At 37.3% G+C, this 17,160-nt stretch overlaps 1 protein-coding gene across 1 annotated transcript in view; it reads left to right on the plus strand.

Annotated features, from left to right (window-relative positions):
- LOC112111231 (glutathione S-transferase C-terminal domain-containing protein-like) overlaps nt 1–13,857 on the plus strand; it is a 93,847-nt gene extending 79,990 nt beyond the window's left edge. The window contains exon 6 of the mRNA XM_029913513.1: nt 13,714–13,857. Coding sequence (XP_029769373.1) covers nt 13,714–13,790 — 77 coding nt within the window. The 3' untranslated portion in view covers nt 13,791–13,857. The remainder of the gene's footprint in view (nt 1–13,713) is intronic.
- The last annotated feature ends 3,303 nt before the right edge of the window (nt 13,858–17,160 follow it).

Below are 17,160 nucleotides of genomic sequence, written 5' to 3' on the forward strand. Positions count from 1 at the left end.
TGAATAGATCTCTGAGCCATTAGCGATTATTTTTGGTGATGTGTAGAGGAGGGAAGAGATCCCATAGGACTGGAAAAAAGCAAGTATAGTACCTATCTATAAAAAAGGGAAATAAGGACACTCCCCAGGGAATTGTAGACCAGTCGTCAGTACTGGAAAGATAATGGAGCAAATCATCAAATAGTCAATGTATAAGCACCTAGAAGAAAATAAAGGGATAAGTAACAATCAACATGGGTTTGTCAAGAACAAATCATGTCAGACCAGTCCTTCTCTGACAGGGTAATAAGCCTTGTGGATAGGGGGGAAGTAGTAGATGTGATATATCTCGACTTTGGTAAGGCTTTTGATACTGTCTCACATGTCCCTCTCATAAACAAACTAGAGAAATATGGCTTAGACAGACCTATGACAGGGTGGGTACATGACTGGTTGATAACTATACTCTGAGAATGTTTTTCTAATGGTTCACAATCAAGTTGGAAGGGCATATCAAGTAGGGTCCCACTGGGATCTGTCCTGATGTGATTCTCTTCAATATCCTCATAAATTATTTGAATAATGGCAGAGAGAGTACACTTATGAAGTTTGCGGAAGGGGTTGCAAGCTTTTGGGAGGACAGGATTAGAATTCAAAATGATCTTGACAAACTGGAGAAATGGTCTGAAATAAATAGGATGAAATTCATCAAGGACAAATGCAGAGTACTACACTTAGGAAGGGATAATCAATTGCAGAAATACAAAATGGGAAATGACTGCCTATGAAGGAGTACAGCAGAAAAGGGTCTGGGAATTATAGTGGATCTACAATGTAATACTGTTGCAAAAAAAGCAAACATCATTCTGGGTCGTATAAGCAGGAATGTTGTAAGCAAGCCACAAGAAGTAATTCTTCCGCTCGACTCTGCACTGATAAGGCCTCAACTGGAATATTGTGTCCAGTTCTGGGCACCACACTTCAGGAAAGATATGGACAAACTGGAGAATCCAGAGGAGAGCAACAAAAATGTTTAAAAGTCTAGAAAACATAACCTATGAGGAAAGATTGAAAAATTGGTCTTGCTTAGTCTGGAGAAGAGAAGACTAAAGGTGGGGGAGGGGGTCATAACAGTTTTCAAGTATTTAAAAGGTTGTTATAAAGGGGAGGGGGTGAGAATTTTTTTCTCCTTATCCATTGAGGACAGGACAAGAAGTAACAGGTTTAAATTGCAGCAAGGGAGGTTTAGGTTAGACATTAGGAAAAATGTTTTAACTGTAAGGGTAGTTAAGCACTGGAACAAATTAGCTAGGGAGGTTTTGTAATCTCCATGATTGGAAATATTTAAGAACAGGTTAGACAACCACCTGTCAGGGGTGGACTAGTTAATACTTAGTGCTGCCTCAATGCAGTGGACTGGACTCGATGATCTTTTAAGGTCCTTCCAGTCCTGCATTTCTATGATTTTGTGATATGTCAAATGTTGGGAAGAGCTGAAGCAAACCTAAGCCTTCCATACATTTATCATATAACTGCTCAGGATGGAAGTCTAAATTTCCTAATAACAAGTCATACTCCTGTTGTCCGAGTCTCTCTAAATCTTAGCGGGGAGAGGTCTTCTTTTTCTCAAATGACTCATCCAGAGTTCTTCTGTAAAACAGGTTCTTTCTACAGTATGTGTGCTTAATGTTGTGAAAATGTATGAGACAGAATTTTTATCCCAGTATGCAGAACTTCTCAGTGCTTTTTGAAGCATGGCACCTCTTTTTTACTTCTGTTTTTGAAATTAGGAGAGAGAATGTTTAGTTTTGATTCATCGATCTGCCCAAATCACATAAGTACAGTTATTAATTAAGGGCCTGATCCAAAGCCCATTGAAGTCAAGGGATGCTGCAACAAATCTTTCTGTTGACTTTAGTAGATTATGGGTCTAGCATTTAAAGATTGCTTTGGGACCTATATGTGAAACATTTGCTGATAGCCTTGATTTATGAGTTCTTCCTTGGGAAATAGTTAAATTTTGAAGCCATGAATAAGTTAGTACTACGTAAATAACCAAATGTGTGCTTTCTCAATAGAGCGAGAGATGGCTCAACAAAGCATCAACAAGCTCAACAAAATAGAGATAGCAAAGACCTTTTATGTAGTTTGCTGTCCTGCCCATTGCAGAACTGTTACCCTTCATGATTTGTTTGATTTAAGGGTGTTTTTCAGACGTAAGTGGTGACCAACTTTTTGCAGTGCACGTACCATGAGCTGGTTTAGGATGCTATGGTGGGACTTTAGCTCACTGCACAGTGCTTACTGGCCCAATGCTTGGCCCCAGTCAATGCTGTTAGATCAGTGGTGGGCAACTGGCAGCGCCGCTTCCCACAGCTCCCATTGGCTGGGAATGGTGAACCGCGGCTACTGTCTTGTGGCCCGCCAGCGGATTACCCTGACAGGCCGCCTGTGGGCTGCAGGTTGCCCACCACCGTGTTAGATCCTCAGTCTGATTTATTTAGTGTTAATAAAATGATCTGTCTAACTTAAGTATTCATGTGACACCCATTATTGTAGCATATGAGCACCTCTCAGTCTTTAATGTATTTATCCTTGCAATAGGGAAATACTATTATCTCCATTTTACAGATGCAATACTTTAAATATCGTGATGCACTGAGAAATTACAGTAACAGGTAATTTTTTATGTGCCTAAATGAAGATCATGATGAAAAAAGCAATTCAGTCATTTTCATTTTTAATGTACAATTACAGCAATTGTGTATGCAAACTGTCCACTCGCACATGCAAATAGTCTGTTCCCTGAATGGCCATTTATGTTTGAAAATATTAGTTTGCACATCTGCTTATGGAAATTAGTATGCAATTAATCACAATCATTTTTGAAAATCAAGCCCTTTACTATGTAGATAGTGTTACTATGGTAATAGAAAAACATAGTGATAAAAAGATAGAAGTAGAAATTGAGTTTTTAGGGGGCTAGTTACAGGGCTTTATTTGGTCCTGTGACTTCTTAGAGTTTAGCTTTTCCAAAACATATAAGCCAATATAGCTGGAGATTCAACCATTAGTCTGAGGTTACCATTGACCTGAAGTTACATTTATTCACCTTTTATTTTATTTTTACAGTGTGTTGTTGGAAAAGAGGAAGGAGAATAAGAATGAGCTTAATGGAAAGACCTGAATGTGATGTAATGCTGTATATAGGTCATATGATGGATGTAGTCAGATCTTAATTTCTTTCATTATATCCTCCTATTTCATTCATGCTTCCTTTTTTTGAAAGACTAGAAATGATTTATTGATTAAAAAATTAGACACACTCAGAAGACCTCACTGTAATAAACTTGAGCTGACATGGAGCAATTTTTAGCCAGTGTTATATGATACTGAAAAACAGTTGTCCAAGACATACAACTTTACAACTTATCTGCAATACATGTCTGGCATTCCTCCTTGTATACTTGTGCTGGACACTTTTTGATGCAGTTGTGATCCCTGTTGATCTATATTGGAATATAGGTTTGCAGTGATTTATTTTGGATGAAGTTACTTACACCTTGTAGAGATGATATATCAAATCTTCAAGACAATCAGGCTTTTTTTAGATCTTAGAGTTCAAGTGCTTTGTAAACAAAATAATTGAGGTTGTATTATTTCCATATTCTACCTCCAAAATCTTCTTTATTGTTTAATAGTTAGCCAATTTGTTTACTTTCCACCATCTGTGCCTTAATGATGCTTATAAACGGTGGTGTAAATATTTTACCAGAGATAGGACATGCATACAGTGGGCAGTGTATATTGATGCAGACACTGAAGCAACGAGGCACACAAGCCAGAGTATGGTTAAATACAGACTCCACAACTTTATTAAACTATTAACCAGTGAGGAACTAGTCAGCAGGGTCATTCCAGTGCAGAATTCAGCTGGGCTCAAGTGGCCCCCCCATTCTACAAACTTAAGGATGGGTATGAAGGCAATGCCACTTCTACACCACCTGGCCTGCCCATGGACCCCAGTGGATGCCAGAGTCCCAACCTGTCCCGCTCATCCGTGCCACAGGTAGGAGAGATGAGGGGAACCCCACCCGGAAAGGGAATGGTGTGTGTGTCTCCATCACTCATGGGTCTACCAGTTACACACTCCAGTTAGCGGGTGAGCATTGTTGATTGTAGAGTATATGGTAGAGAACATTGTGTACTGTATACTCTTGCCCAGGGCACAGTATCAGGGTTGTTTAAAAAAATACCTCAAAAAAACAAAGTTTGTAGCTATTTGTGTTGTGGAACTAGCCTTCACAATATAAAATGATCAGTAGAGTTAACACAGTGATTTGTCCTAAAACTCATTGGTTGTTCACACTTCACTTCACCCCATGTGGACAGTCTTTGAGTCCCAAGAATTGGGCCTTCTAAAATGTCTTCATTAATTTTTCATCATTGGGGCTGGTGAGCAGATTTTATGCCTCAGTTTGTAATCTTTCCTGACTCTCTTTGCAAGGTTACGTTAACCTCTAGGAAGAGAGTTTATGAATATATACATTTTTGTCTTTCTCATAAATGCAGTTTCCTTGGAGTTTATTATTTTAATACAGACTAACCATTGCTTGGTCTATAGTACGCTGAACATTTTGATGGTGCATCAAAATATTCTGGTTTCTACAGCATCATATTTTTACTTGCCAATATTAGTTTATTTGAATATGTTTAAAGGGATACTTCTAGCTTGGAAACTCATATATTATAAGAAAACAAAATTCATTAGTAACACTGAAAAGTTATTAAAGTGAAAGAATTTTTACAGTGTATTTCACTTGTCAATATTTATGCCTTTTATTAACTTTTTGCATTTTTCTCAGCTTGAACAATGAAAATGAATGAGGACAGTTTCACTTTAGTACTGTAGTGCTTCAAACACTTTGGGGAAATATTTCTTTAAGAACAGAGTATATTTAAAAATTTTAAAAAAAATGCATAGAAACATTTATTTTGTTCTTAGTTTTTATAAAATTGTTCTTTTATAAAATTGTTGTTTTGGGCTCAATGCCTCAAGTTTTGCAAACATGCATGTGCTTAGGTTTATACACATGAGTAGTGCTGTTGAGTTTATGTGTAAAAATTAAGCAGGTGAGTGCTAGTAGAATCAGGGCCTTAGTTTATTAGTGTCCATTTAAATGTATCTATCTAAAAGAATCACTGTGTAATATATTTAAAAAACTGGTGAGATAAATTTAAGGCCTACTTTTTATTTAATACAGAATGTCTGTTTTGTGCCTAAAATATGCCACATACCGAAATGCTCCAAAATATATTAATTTCCTATTGGATTTCATCTTTCTATGTATCTAAGAGGAACTGAACATAGTGTTCATTTAACTTCTGTCAGCTATGTTATTTCTGGTCTCTTAAATTTAGCAGTGATATTTGTTACTGATGAGAAGATTACTGTGTTTTTAAAATTAACTAAAAACAGCTTTAGGGTGAAATTAAGTATCACAAAAGGCTACTTAGTCCTGTCATAACACATTTAGCTGATGCTGCATGAATAAAATTAAAAGCATATTTTGTGAATTTTTTACTGATGCTTATGATAATGAAATGCATATTTAACTTCTGTCACTCCAGCAATTTTTGTGTGTGCGCAAGAGTTGCTAAAATGGAATGTGTCAACCTCCAAGCGAATAAATATGATGAAATAAATAATAAACTCTTACAATAATGAGTCCTGTTTGTAGCAAATCTTGTTGTTTTCAAGTAATTTAAGACAATTTGTTTAACTTTGAAAAAGAGTGTATATAGGCCATATCTTCTGCTGGTATAAATCAGTATAGCTCCACTGATCGCAGTGAAACTATATCAGTTTACTCCAGCTCAGACGCTGACCTTGGGAGCGTGTTTATGTATGCACGCAAACACTCTCTAGACTTTTGTTGTTGTTTAAAAGTAAACAATAGTCCAAGATTCCTCCAGGGGGGATTACTTTGCAGAAAACCAAACAAACAAAAACCAACCAACCAAACAAAAACCTACTCTCCTCTCTGCTTTTATGCAGACTTTTATTATATCTGGAAAACTTTATAATCAGAATTCCTACAGTCAGACTTGTATCTGTTTTTTCAGCATCTTTCGTATGCAGTTTTTTTTCTTTATTTAAAATGTTTTTAGGATTATAATATAGTAACGGATTTTTTTTTATTTTGAAGAACTGTATTTTTGAAGCTATAACAACATTCTCAGATTATAACTAGATAGCTGAATAATTAGCCATATTTCAAAAACAAAGGACCAGATCATTGGCCCCTGTTCCAGCGGCCATAAAGACGGCTAAACCAGCTTTTGAGTATTTCCTCCCAGCACTTCATTGCAGTCTCTGTCCCCAATTTTGCAACTTCTTGCATGCAGCCAGACCCTCATTAACTTCAGTGGACTCCAACTGGGCATAGTGTTCTCCCACTCACAAGCTGCAGGACTGGGACCTCTGTTAGCTGCAGAAGAAAAACTGTATTCTACTTTGCCTCATCTGTCATCGGTCAGCTAAATTCTGATTCCAGAAGCTTTATGCTTGGTGATTATCACAGTTAAAAATTTCTCAGGTATCGTGGAATCACATTAAAAATAAAAAAGCATTACACATGTCTACACACCTCAAGTATTGGAAATTGCAGTAGAGAATCACCATGTTAAGAGTCCTTTCCCCTGCCATTGGGAAAACAAATCAGCAGTTGCATTTACATTGGGCAGGTCAGAGAAAGAACACCTAACATTGTACTCCCCACTTGCAAGACCATCCTTACCTTCTTGCAAGTAGAGACAGAGTAGGCAAACATCTCATTCGACAAACCCCAATCAAACAACACCAATTGCTGTGCCAGCTGTTATAAAACAAAAGCTCAGAGACAGAGCAGATAATGAGGATATGTGATCAGATTCAAAGGAATCGGTATCATTTAAGAGCTTTGGGCCAGCTTTTGGCAAATATAGTTGATTATAGAAAAATGTAACATAATTAGGTGGGGAGCAAGGATCTGCGTTGTAATGTCTTAAACAGAACGACTGTATAGCACCTTGATAAGAAAGAGGATTATAGAGTTGTGAAAATAATTGAAAGCTTTCCTCTAGTCATGTTAAAAGATAGCTCTGCTAGCAGATAGGTAGAATCAGAAACAAGATGTGATACTTTTATTGTATAAAGTACTCTGTAGATTCCAGTGTTCCACAGGCAAAGTTTTAGGGCCCATCTAAAACCTATTGAAGTCAATAGGAGTCTTTCCATTGTCTTCCGTGAGCATGGGATCATGACCTTATTGTCTTGTTTATTCTGAATACAAAACAGAAGACCTTGAAGTGACAGAATATTTTCTGTCTAATAAAAAAAGTAGATAACTCTCCTTTTGTAAATAGATCAGAAAGTTTTGGGGACATAATATTAAAAATTAGGAAAGTAGGAGGAAGTAGAGAATTAAGACAAAACTACTTTGCTCTGTAATATGAATATGTTAAAGTGGGTATTAAAGGCAATTGAAGCAAAGAGTATAGGGCCATTTTTTCAAAGGAGCTCCACACACAACAGCTCCCATTTTAAAAAAGTATCCAGATTTTCAGAAGTTCTGAGCACCTATCATACCCACATGATGAGCACTCTTGAAAATCTGGTCATTTCATTTAGATGCCTAAATGGAAGTTGATCTCTTGAAATATGGTCCCAATTGGAAGTGCTGGACACTTTTGAAAATCTAGTCCAACCGTACAAAAATGTTCAGGAGATGTTGGCCTGTATCATGTCATCAGTCTTTAAGTAGAACTTTTCTTTGAAGCCAGTTGTGAGTTCTGTTTACAAGCTGGAGTCATAATATTGCCCCAAATTTCATCCTCACAGAGATTTAGATGGATGGTGAGTTGAGATTTAGTGGGCTAGACAGCTGATGCCCATTCCTAATAAATGTTATTTTTAACTTACATGTATTAGTTTTGCATGATATATCTAATAAATTCTCAGTCTGTAATTACATTTCAGATACTTCATCTCTGAACTAATTTGTTGAATTGTGTTTTGCAAAAACATTTCAAACAAATGTATTTTCAATTTTGTTGTTTGTCATGGATGGTTTTGCTGTCACAATACTTCCTTTAAAACAGTATTTACAAATTAAAATATTGGATCTTAAACATTTAACCAGTGAAGATTATTTTATTTATACTGTGGTTTGCTTTATATTTACTAGAAATAATGTATAGACTCAGAGAAAATAAAAGCCCCTAATATATTTAGTTAAAAAATCAAAAAAATAATAACTGCCATTTCAGAAATCTAAACTTGTAAATATTTTTTCCCTAGAAAGATAGCATGTAGGTTTAGGACTAAATAGCCAACTGAATACACATTATCAGTATTTATGTCACCTCATATCTAAAAATGAAACAAAGCAAGATAGTTGATTTAAAATAAAATGAGACTACTTGAATGCTAAGCTTCATACTATATAGGAACAACTGTTGAATCATTTTAATCAGTTAGGTATGGTAATATGCTTTAATGACAAATACTAAGGCCTCAATCTTGAAAACACATGTTCATGTGAGTACTCTCATTGAATTGAACTGGATACTATATGAAGTTACTCATGTGCATGCAGGATTGTTTTTAGGACAGACTCCTGTAAATCTGTGTTATGGAACTAATTAACTATATGTTAATAGTATAACTTTAATCGTAATGAATGTCTGAAGATTAATATTCTTATAGACAACAGAACAGCCAAGGAGGCTAACACTATTTATATAATACAGGTTTTGTTTTTAAAATAATGAATCTGATGTTTATGTATGGTCAAATCACTTGTTAAATTCTTACAAGACCCTTAATCTGTGTTTTTAAATTGCATCCAACGATACCAGTGTTGTATACCAAACTATCACGGACAACTATATAAAGCAGTGGTTCTCAAACTTATTTGATCATGCCCCCCTTCTTTGTGTCTGTAGTTGCTTATGCCCCACCCGCTCCACAAGTACATATCCTGCCGCCCAGCTCTGAAGGCAGAGTGGAGTGCAGCGGCTGCTGGCTGGGTGCCCAGCTCTAAAGGCAATACCGAACCAGCAGCAGCGCAGAAGTAAGGGTGGCAATAGGGCGCTATTTAGCACTATGTACTTGTGGAGGGGGTGGGGCATAAGCAACTAACTATTTAACGCCCCATTGCCATCCTTACTTCTGCGCTGCTGCTGCCACTCTGGGGCTGACAGTTGGAGCTCTGGTGCTGCTGCTGCCGCCGCCTCCCAGGGAGAGATTGAAGGATGGGGGGATGGAGAGCCTGAGCCTGGGCTGCCTCCCGGAGAGCGATTGAGGGGGGATATTTCTATCATTTACAGTTTCTCTTTCTTTGCCATTTCTTTTCCATATTTGTGATCACCTGTATATTTTGTTTGCTAGTTTTTCATGTATTTACAGTACACTGATAACTCTGAAGAAAAGTAAAATATTAATATCCTTGTGGCATTTTCTCTTTCTTTAATGAAGATGATTTTGCATTTTTTTAAACATTTCTTCTGCTTTAGTATTATGTTTTGTATGTCACCAGTAGCTAAGAGAAACGTTCAGCATATTCTAGGTCATATTCTACTCCAAATTCCCACTGATGTCAACATAGATTAGTAGTAAAATATGGACCTCAAATTTAAAATATGCTTATGTTACATTAACTTTTAAACTAATTATATGCAAAAGGCCCCTCTAACCCTGACTGTTACTGCTGCATTTACAGAAATTATTTACAGGTCATATTTAAATTGATAATTTATTTTCCTGAAATTGATTAGTTGCAGCATGTGAATGTAATTTCAGTATAAAAGCAAGAAGACTGTTGTAGTAATAATTTGTTACCCGCAATAGATTTATATCCATGCCATCTGGAAATCAGGATTTGGAATACAGTTCATACCCAGACTTGTAACTCCCAGACAGAGCTTTGTGAAATTGTTTTCCCTTCTTCTTCCTGTAATAAATTGACACAATTTTTAAACAGTTAAAAAAAAAAAGAGAATATAGTATGTGCAGCATATAAATCCAGTGAGATCTCTTCTCACTGTGAAGCAGTTGAATGCTCAAGCTCTTTGTAAAATAGTGAACTGTGAATTTGTCTAGTACTATGAAATCCCCCTTATATTTACTATTTTCTACAAATTGAGAGCCTTTTTACTACAAATCTCCCATTACTTTTAAAAAAAAGATTACCTCAGAAGTGAAAAATTATTCCATACTGTCACTCCCATTGGCAGACATGCAAATAAGGGGAAAATTCATTGTTATTTTTAAGGTGTGACCATTGCAAAATAATGTGAAGTGTTTTGCAAGGGAACTTGGGAGAAATGCAGAATTTTTATGATCCCGTGATTAATTTTTTTTAATCTAATTTCATGAATCTTTAGATTTAATGAAATGTTATATATGAACTGTAGTTGATATGTATATGTGGATAGGTTGGGAAGAGAAAAAATAAAACATCAAATATTTCTTTGGGGACCTGGTTACCAGGCAAGCATTATATTTCCCCCAACAAACATTTGCAGAGCCTTTGTGCATGTGGGTCATAATGGGTGAAATTGACCTTTGAGCAGAGGGCCAGTGTATGACCTATGCACCTTATAAATAGAATTTATTTTAGGAAAGTTTTGCTATTGTGACAATTTTTATTGCTTGATTAAACCATGGAATCAGCTTGAAAATGCTCACCTAATCCACTAACTGAATTCCAGTTGACTACACAAGATGATGAATTTTTATACTTGTCTGTTATAACAATGAAAATAAATTAGGGATAAATATGACCTTTCCAAAACAAGCATTATACTAACCTACCAGCTGTCTTGCCCAACACCCCACCGAAGCAAAATCATGAGAGATCAGATGGGCTTTACAACATCCCTTGAAGCTCAGGAGACTTGATCACTGTTGAATTGAAGACATCAAGACTATTTTACCACCTGCCCCCAGATTTTTCTGTCTAGAGACTGTTAGACTTCACTACTATGTGGTATGTGTGGAAGGCAAGATGGCCTCCTGGCCAAATACCATTTAAACAAATACCTTCTCTTAGAGTTGAATATCACTTGATGTTTTTAGTTCAGTGCACATCCTGTTCCTACAAATTGTGTTCATTCGGTGGAGTTCCGGAGTCGACGGTAGTGCGTTCGGGGATTGATTTATCACATCTAGACAAGACACGATAAATCGATCCCCGATAGATCGATCGCTACCCGCCGATCCGGCGGGTAGTCTGGACGTACCCTTATTGGTATAACTGGAAATACTTACTAGTGTAAACAGGGTTTTATACCACACTATGTGTTGCATCAGTGTTATTCACTAGCAAACTGATTTATATCTGGATCCTGAGGCTAGTTTGCCTATGATGTAAATATCATAGTAGCTAGTTTTATTCTTGGAGTCTTTTCTCCCTCTTCCCAAAGCTAAAATGATTCAGTAGCATATTAAAAGAATGGATAAGGGATATTGAGAGGTCTGCTATACGTTAGATACAATAACTGAGGGAGAACTATATATACTGTCCTCATAACTGTTGTTGGAAGTTCATACTAGTGCCTCTACTCCAGGGGTTCTCAAACTGGGGGTCGGAACCCCTGAGGGGGTTGCAAGATTATTAAATGGGGGGTCGCGAGCTGTCAACCTCCACCCCAAACCCCACTTTGCCTCCAGCATTTATAATGGTGTTAAATATATAAAAATATGTTTTTAATTTATAAGGGGGGGGGTCGCACTCAGAGGCTTTCTATGTGAGAGGGTCACCAGTACAAAAATTCGAGAACCGCTGCACTCTCTTTAGTTATAAATAGGTTTATGGACCTACAAGCATATTTTATTTACAGCTAATTTTTTCTCTGTGCCTAAATTCCAGATCTGATGAGATGTACAGTTGAAGTACAGGTGTTGCGTGTCTTCCTGTGCATTCTGGGTTGGTAAGAGAATCTTTAACAGAAAAGAGATGATAGCATGCTCCCCAAGAACAAAACTTTAGCTTTGTGTACATTTGCTTAATCCGATTGTGTATATATTAAGGTTAAAGTTCTTCCCATCAAATATACCAAACAAAAGTCCCTATGACAAATAGCCTTTATGTGTCTAAACTTACTTTTGTCTTTGATTCCTTATTAGGCCTATTCTGTTATGATGATACACATTCCATTTTGGTTGAAATGTGGATATTTTGAGCTATTTATAGTCTGATCTTCCTTGTAGAAACATTCCTTGATCTCCCTCGACTAGCATTTGTGTCCTGCTGGTTATTGTTTTAGCCAATATTGTGGGGTCCATATTTAGACTAATTATAATTTATTTTTATTGAGATATTTGTTTATAACTTCACATCATAAATACAAAAACAATATAAATAAGTTTCTGGGGAAAACTACAGATGCTAAACATATTACTAACAATCCATAAACTTAAAAGTAAAAATTAAATAAGGTTCTCTGCAAAAGGAATATCTTTCACTTTTCATTTAAATGGAGTTTTATACATTAATTTTGAAAAACTTCTTGATTTATAAATAATTATAATAGGCACTACCACACGATGGAATCAAATAATTAGCTGAACAGATATGTAAAATCTAATTTATTAATGAATATATCTTAATATTTATTCAATTTATAGAATACCAGGTATGTATAAGAATAAGTGGTCATTAGCTCAATGAATCTTTTAATTAGAAATTACATTTTAAATGATAAATGATAGATGGAGAGAATATAAGCCACTCATTCACCAGTGTTAGAAATCACATGGAATTTATGAGGTAGTGGTATGTAGCCACAAATCTTTTATTTAATCTATAATTTTGTGTGTGCTCATTTCATTTTGACTGGTGGACCATGTCTTCTCACTGTCCATAGAAAGGATGTAGTTTTCTTTTCCAGAAGGTGGATATTTTGTAAAGTTGGAACTATGTTCTGAAAGTTAGACCAAGTCTGCTTAGATATATCACTTTGTTAGTGTTTATTTCTGATTTTTTTCTCAGAATTTATTTCTGAAGTTAAATGGGCGCGCATACCACTAGGACCCCATTTGCTATCAGGAATCTAGCTATTGGAAAAGTTAGAAAGCTGATGTATGGTAATGAGAAAATCATTTCTGCTGAAAAGGAGTTTGTTGTTAATTTCTGCTGGCTTCTAAACAATTCCAGAAGTGCTTACAAAAATCCAACAGATAATCTATGAATGACTGAATATATGCCATTTATTCATTATATATCAATCTGTAGTTCCCCACTAAAGACTGTGGTCCAATGTCTCCCTGTCAACAGGGCCGCCCAGAGGATTCAGGGGCATGGGGCAAAGCAATTTTGGGGGCCCCTTCCATAAAAAAAAATTGCAATACCATAGAATACTATATTCTCGTGGGGGGCCCTTTGGGGCCCAGGGTCTGGTGCAAATTGCCCCACTTGCACCCCCCCCCTCCCCCGGGCAGCCCTGCCTGTCAAAGTATTTCTAAGGCAGCTGTCACCATACTATTTTAATGCCACACAACAATTAAAATACATTAGAGAGAGTTGGGTGTAAACTCTGTTGTCCTTCCTCCCTTCTCTGATGGAGAGAACCCAGTGCTAGAAGGGAGAGTGTAAGGACGTTCAATCTTATTCCTCCTTCCACATATCTGTTCATACCAAGTCTCCAAAATTTTGCTGGAGATGCAAGCATTTGGCTTTTTGTCTCTAGGTCTTGAGCATCGAACTTTGAATCTGAAGCATTTTGAGCACTCTACTGCTGGTCCCATAAGGCAGCCCTTGTTGTGAAGGGAACTGATCTTTTCCCTGGGCTGCCATCTTTGCCAGGGGCTCTTATTTCTCCTCAGTGAGTGGGGGACCTGGCTGCAAGAGGTAAGTTCAGGGATGTGGGGATTGGGAAGTGGGTAGCTGGCATGGTAACCTCAGATGCTCCTCGCCCAAGCATCTGTGATAGATGAGTGTAATTCTGTGTGTCTATATTAATATACAAATCCTTTCTGTTTTGTGATCATTACTTTGATTGTAAAACTGCACTGTGCTTCACTTTGACATTGACATTGACGTCTTGAAACACCCAAGAGGTGTCAGGAGAAATTCTTGCATCTAGCACAGGGCTAACAATGGAGAGCAATCAAGAGTTGTCAGCCTGGATGGTCTTCCATTCAGATGGAAGTACCCTTGTTCAAGGAGCTGGCAGCAGCCCAGAGGAATCAGTTTTCCCAGTCTCATACTGCAGGTGGGCTGGAACTAACCAGCAAATCACCAGATGAGGACCTTGAAGCCACTCAGGAGGGAACTGGAACTTTATAAAATGGCAAATTCTGATCTGAGCAGTTTCTCTTGCTGGCCATCCTTGGGGAGACCAGAGCCAGAAGAGAAGACTGGGTAGGATGGGGTGCTCAAAAGAATCGTGGACCCCTTGGAAGGCACTAAGATCCAAAGGAGTCTCAGGAAGGGTGAGGAAGCTGAGGGCATGGTCTTGCACATAAGTATTCATTTTTCTGTAGATCTGAATAACTTTTGTGTTTTGTCTATGAGGAAAAAGGATGTAGTTTAGAAGTGCCTTTGTAAAATCTGTGTCCCTCTTGCTTTAACTGTCACAAAGTTTCTGAAGGGTGAAACAGTAATCAAGATTACATATGGGGGAAGGAGCTCTGGAGAGGATGAGAGAGAGCTATTAGGGAGAGTTGGAGGGTCTGCACTGGTCTTGAGGCTTAGGACAACTGGGCTGTGGGGGCCCCATTCCTAAGAAGGGATCGCATCATTGGAGTGTGTATGCCAGGAGTGCGTTTGAAAGGCCAGATATATAGCCAGTGTATGGATGCTGCTCACACTGTACATTTAAAAGGATGTGGAATCCAAGGTTTGGTCTAATACAGCAGGCTCCTGTCCCTCCGCAAGAGGAAATCAGCTGTGGCTACAGCTGCTGTGGTATCCTCCCCACCCCAGTACAGCTCTTCAGGCCTCCATGTCCCTACATCCAGTGGTTCCTCAACGCCTCAGATCAGTGCAATGAGTAAGCATGTGGGTGCCTGGGTGCAGTAAATTACATTGCTGGAGGGATGAGAGAGCCAAAGAGGGAAAGGTGGCTTGAGAAGTGTCCGGTCTGTTGTCATTTTTGGCATTGTTTGGTAAGTGAGGGCCAAACCTCTTTGTTAAGTTACTTGATTTAATTATCTCTTGTTAAGATAGGCAACGGATTCCAACAAAGCAAGATATTGTGCAGATGGTCCATAAATATATACTTCATATCAGACATATTAGAAGAGTCAAACAGCTGGTAAAACAAAAGGTTCTCACAAAACAAAGTTACAACATAACCAGATGAAGGAGTGGGCCTTCATAAAACCAGTCAGGGAAATCAACTATTCCTCTTGGGATGTTCCTTCTTATCATTCCATCTTCTCCTACTTCCATCCATGCTCCCTGTTGTTGATTGGTCCTGAGAGAAGCTGGTCCCCCTCAAAGAGGTAAGTTTACATTTAGACCAACCATGGTCAGGATCAGGTTTAGTCTGATGATCTATGGTAAGGTGTTCCATAGCTAAGCTCCTGCCCCTTGAAAATAGCCTGCCCTATTGACCAAAGAGTCCTGTCATAAATCAGTTTAGTTGCATCATCCCTGTGGACCATAGTTGTCTTTGTGGGATAATAGACTTTGAGAGAGCCTTGTGCTTTATGGACCTTTCAGGTGCAGACCAGGCCTTTAAATTCAATCTGGAAGTGATAGGCAGTAAGTGGAGTTTGTGGAGCACTAATGCAATATGTTCACAATGCAGTTTTGTTAAGTATATTGCATTAGCGGCAATTTATGGAAATTAGCTGCATTTAGCCACGGGTAGAACCTGTGCAGTTAGGCACATCATTAACTAGCATGAAAACGGACACATGTAAAGAATTGCTACATTGTTCATCAGCCTGCTTTTATTCAGAAAAGCTTGCTATATGAGGACCAAACTGTCCAAGTCTCTCTCTCGTCCTCCTTCCTTCAGTTTTTAAATGTGAAGTTAAGAGGATTTGAGTACTGTATAGAACTGGGCTGGTGCCCACATTCGCAGCAGAGTACACAGTTTTTATTTCCCTCTAGACCCTCATCTCTATTTCAAAGGCCGATAAAGGGATTTATGGATTTCTTGACACTTTGTTTTCACAAATTGTTTAAAAGTAATGCAAAGGCCCACCCTGAAAAAAGCTGTGCAATGCAAGAGGGCTAGAATCTTTTTGAAGTTGGATTAGCTGTTAGCTAGGCAGGGAGTACCTTTTAAATTATAATTGTATAAACTCAGAGTCTTGGAAAATTGGGCTGATTTTTGTCTTTATTTTGGATTTTACAGGATTAGCTAAACTGTGGAAATTTATGTGAGCATGAGTTATATTCTTCTGAAAATCTGTTAAATTTATATTAATAAGGATAACTCTTCTTTGCTTTTATGTAAAAAAAAAATACATGTTTGTGTTTGGGAACTACACAGACAGTTAGCTTCTTTGAAAGTATTTTAATCTGTATTAATCCTGTGTAACAACAGTTCAGAAATACCACTGTTATCTTTATGCACCATTCAGAAATGATATACAGGAAATTTCTCCCTATTTAATTGGCTTTTTAAGAAAATTTCAGTATAAGCATAAAGAATAGCTGATGGTGATTTTTTTAAATGAATCAGGGATAGCATAATCTGCATAATCTATGTTATGTATATGAGATATTTTCCCCCCGTCCGGAGTACACATAATTAAAAAAAATAAAACAAAGCTACTATTTGAAAATTTTACATTTTTTTTTAAAGTATGCTTTTCTGAAAAAGGAATGGCATAAAATAGTTAGTGTTCACACATTGGTTGGTTCTTGGTTAATCAGTAAAATCACCTCTTGCTTCCTTTGTGTGAAAGAATTGTCTTGTTTCACAGCCTTTCCTTTGAAGTATGTACAATGAGACAATAGGTATTAGCCAGGAGACACTGGACTTCATCAATTAACACATAGTACACAGAACTGTAGTTTAACCATTTATTACTTTTTTGTTTTGTAACGTATTTAAACAGAACAAGGAAATATTTGTTTTAAGTTTCTTGCACTAGTTTGTTGTCAAATAGATTCTAATAATTTGTGGTTTTTAATTATTTGTGTGCTTTATCGGGTTCTGGGTGTGGTGTATCAG

The sequence above is a fragment of the Terrapene carolina genome, unplaced genomic scaffold (assembly GCF_002925995.2).
Source record: "Terrapene carolina triunguis isolate 2854851 unplaced genomic scaffold, T_m_triunguis-2.0 Scaffold706, whole genome shotgun sequence".
In the NCBI taxonomy this organism is placed as follows: Eukaryota; Metazoa; Chordata; order Testudines; family Emydidae; genus Terrapene; species Terrapene triunguis.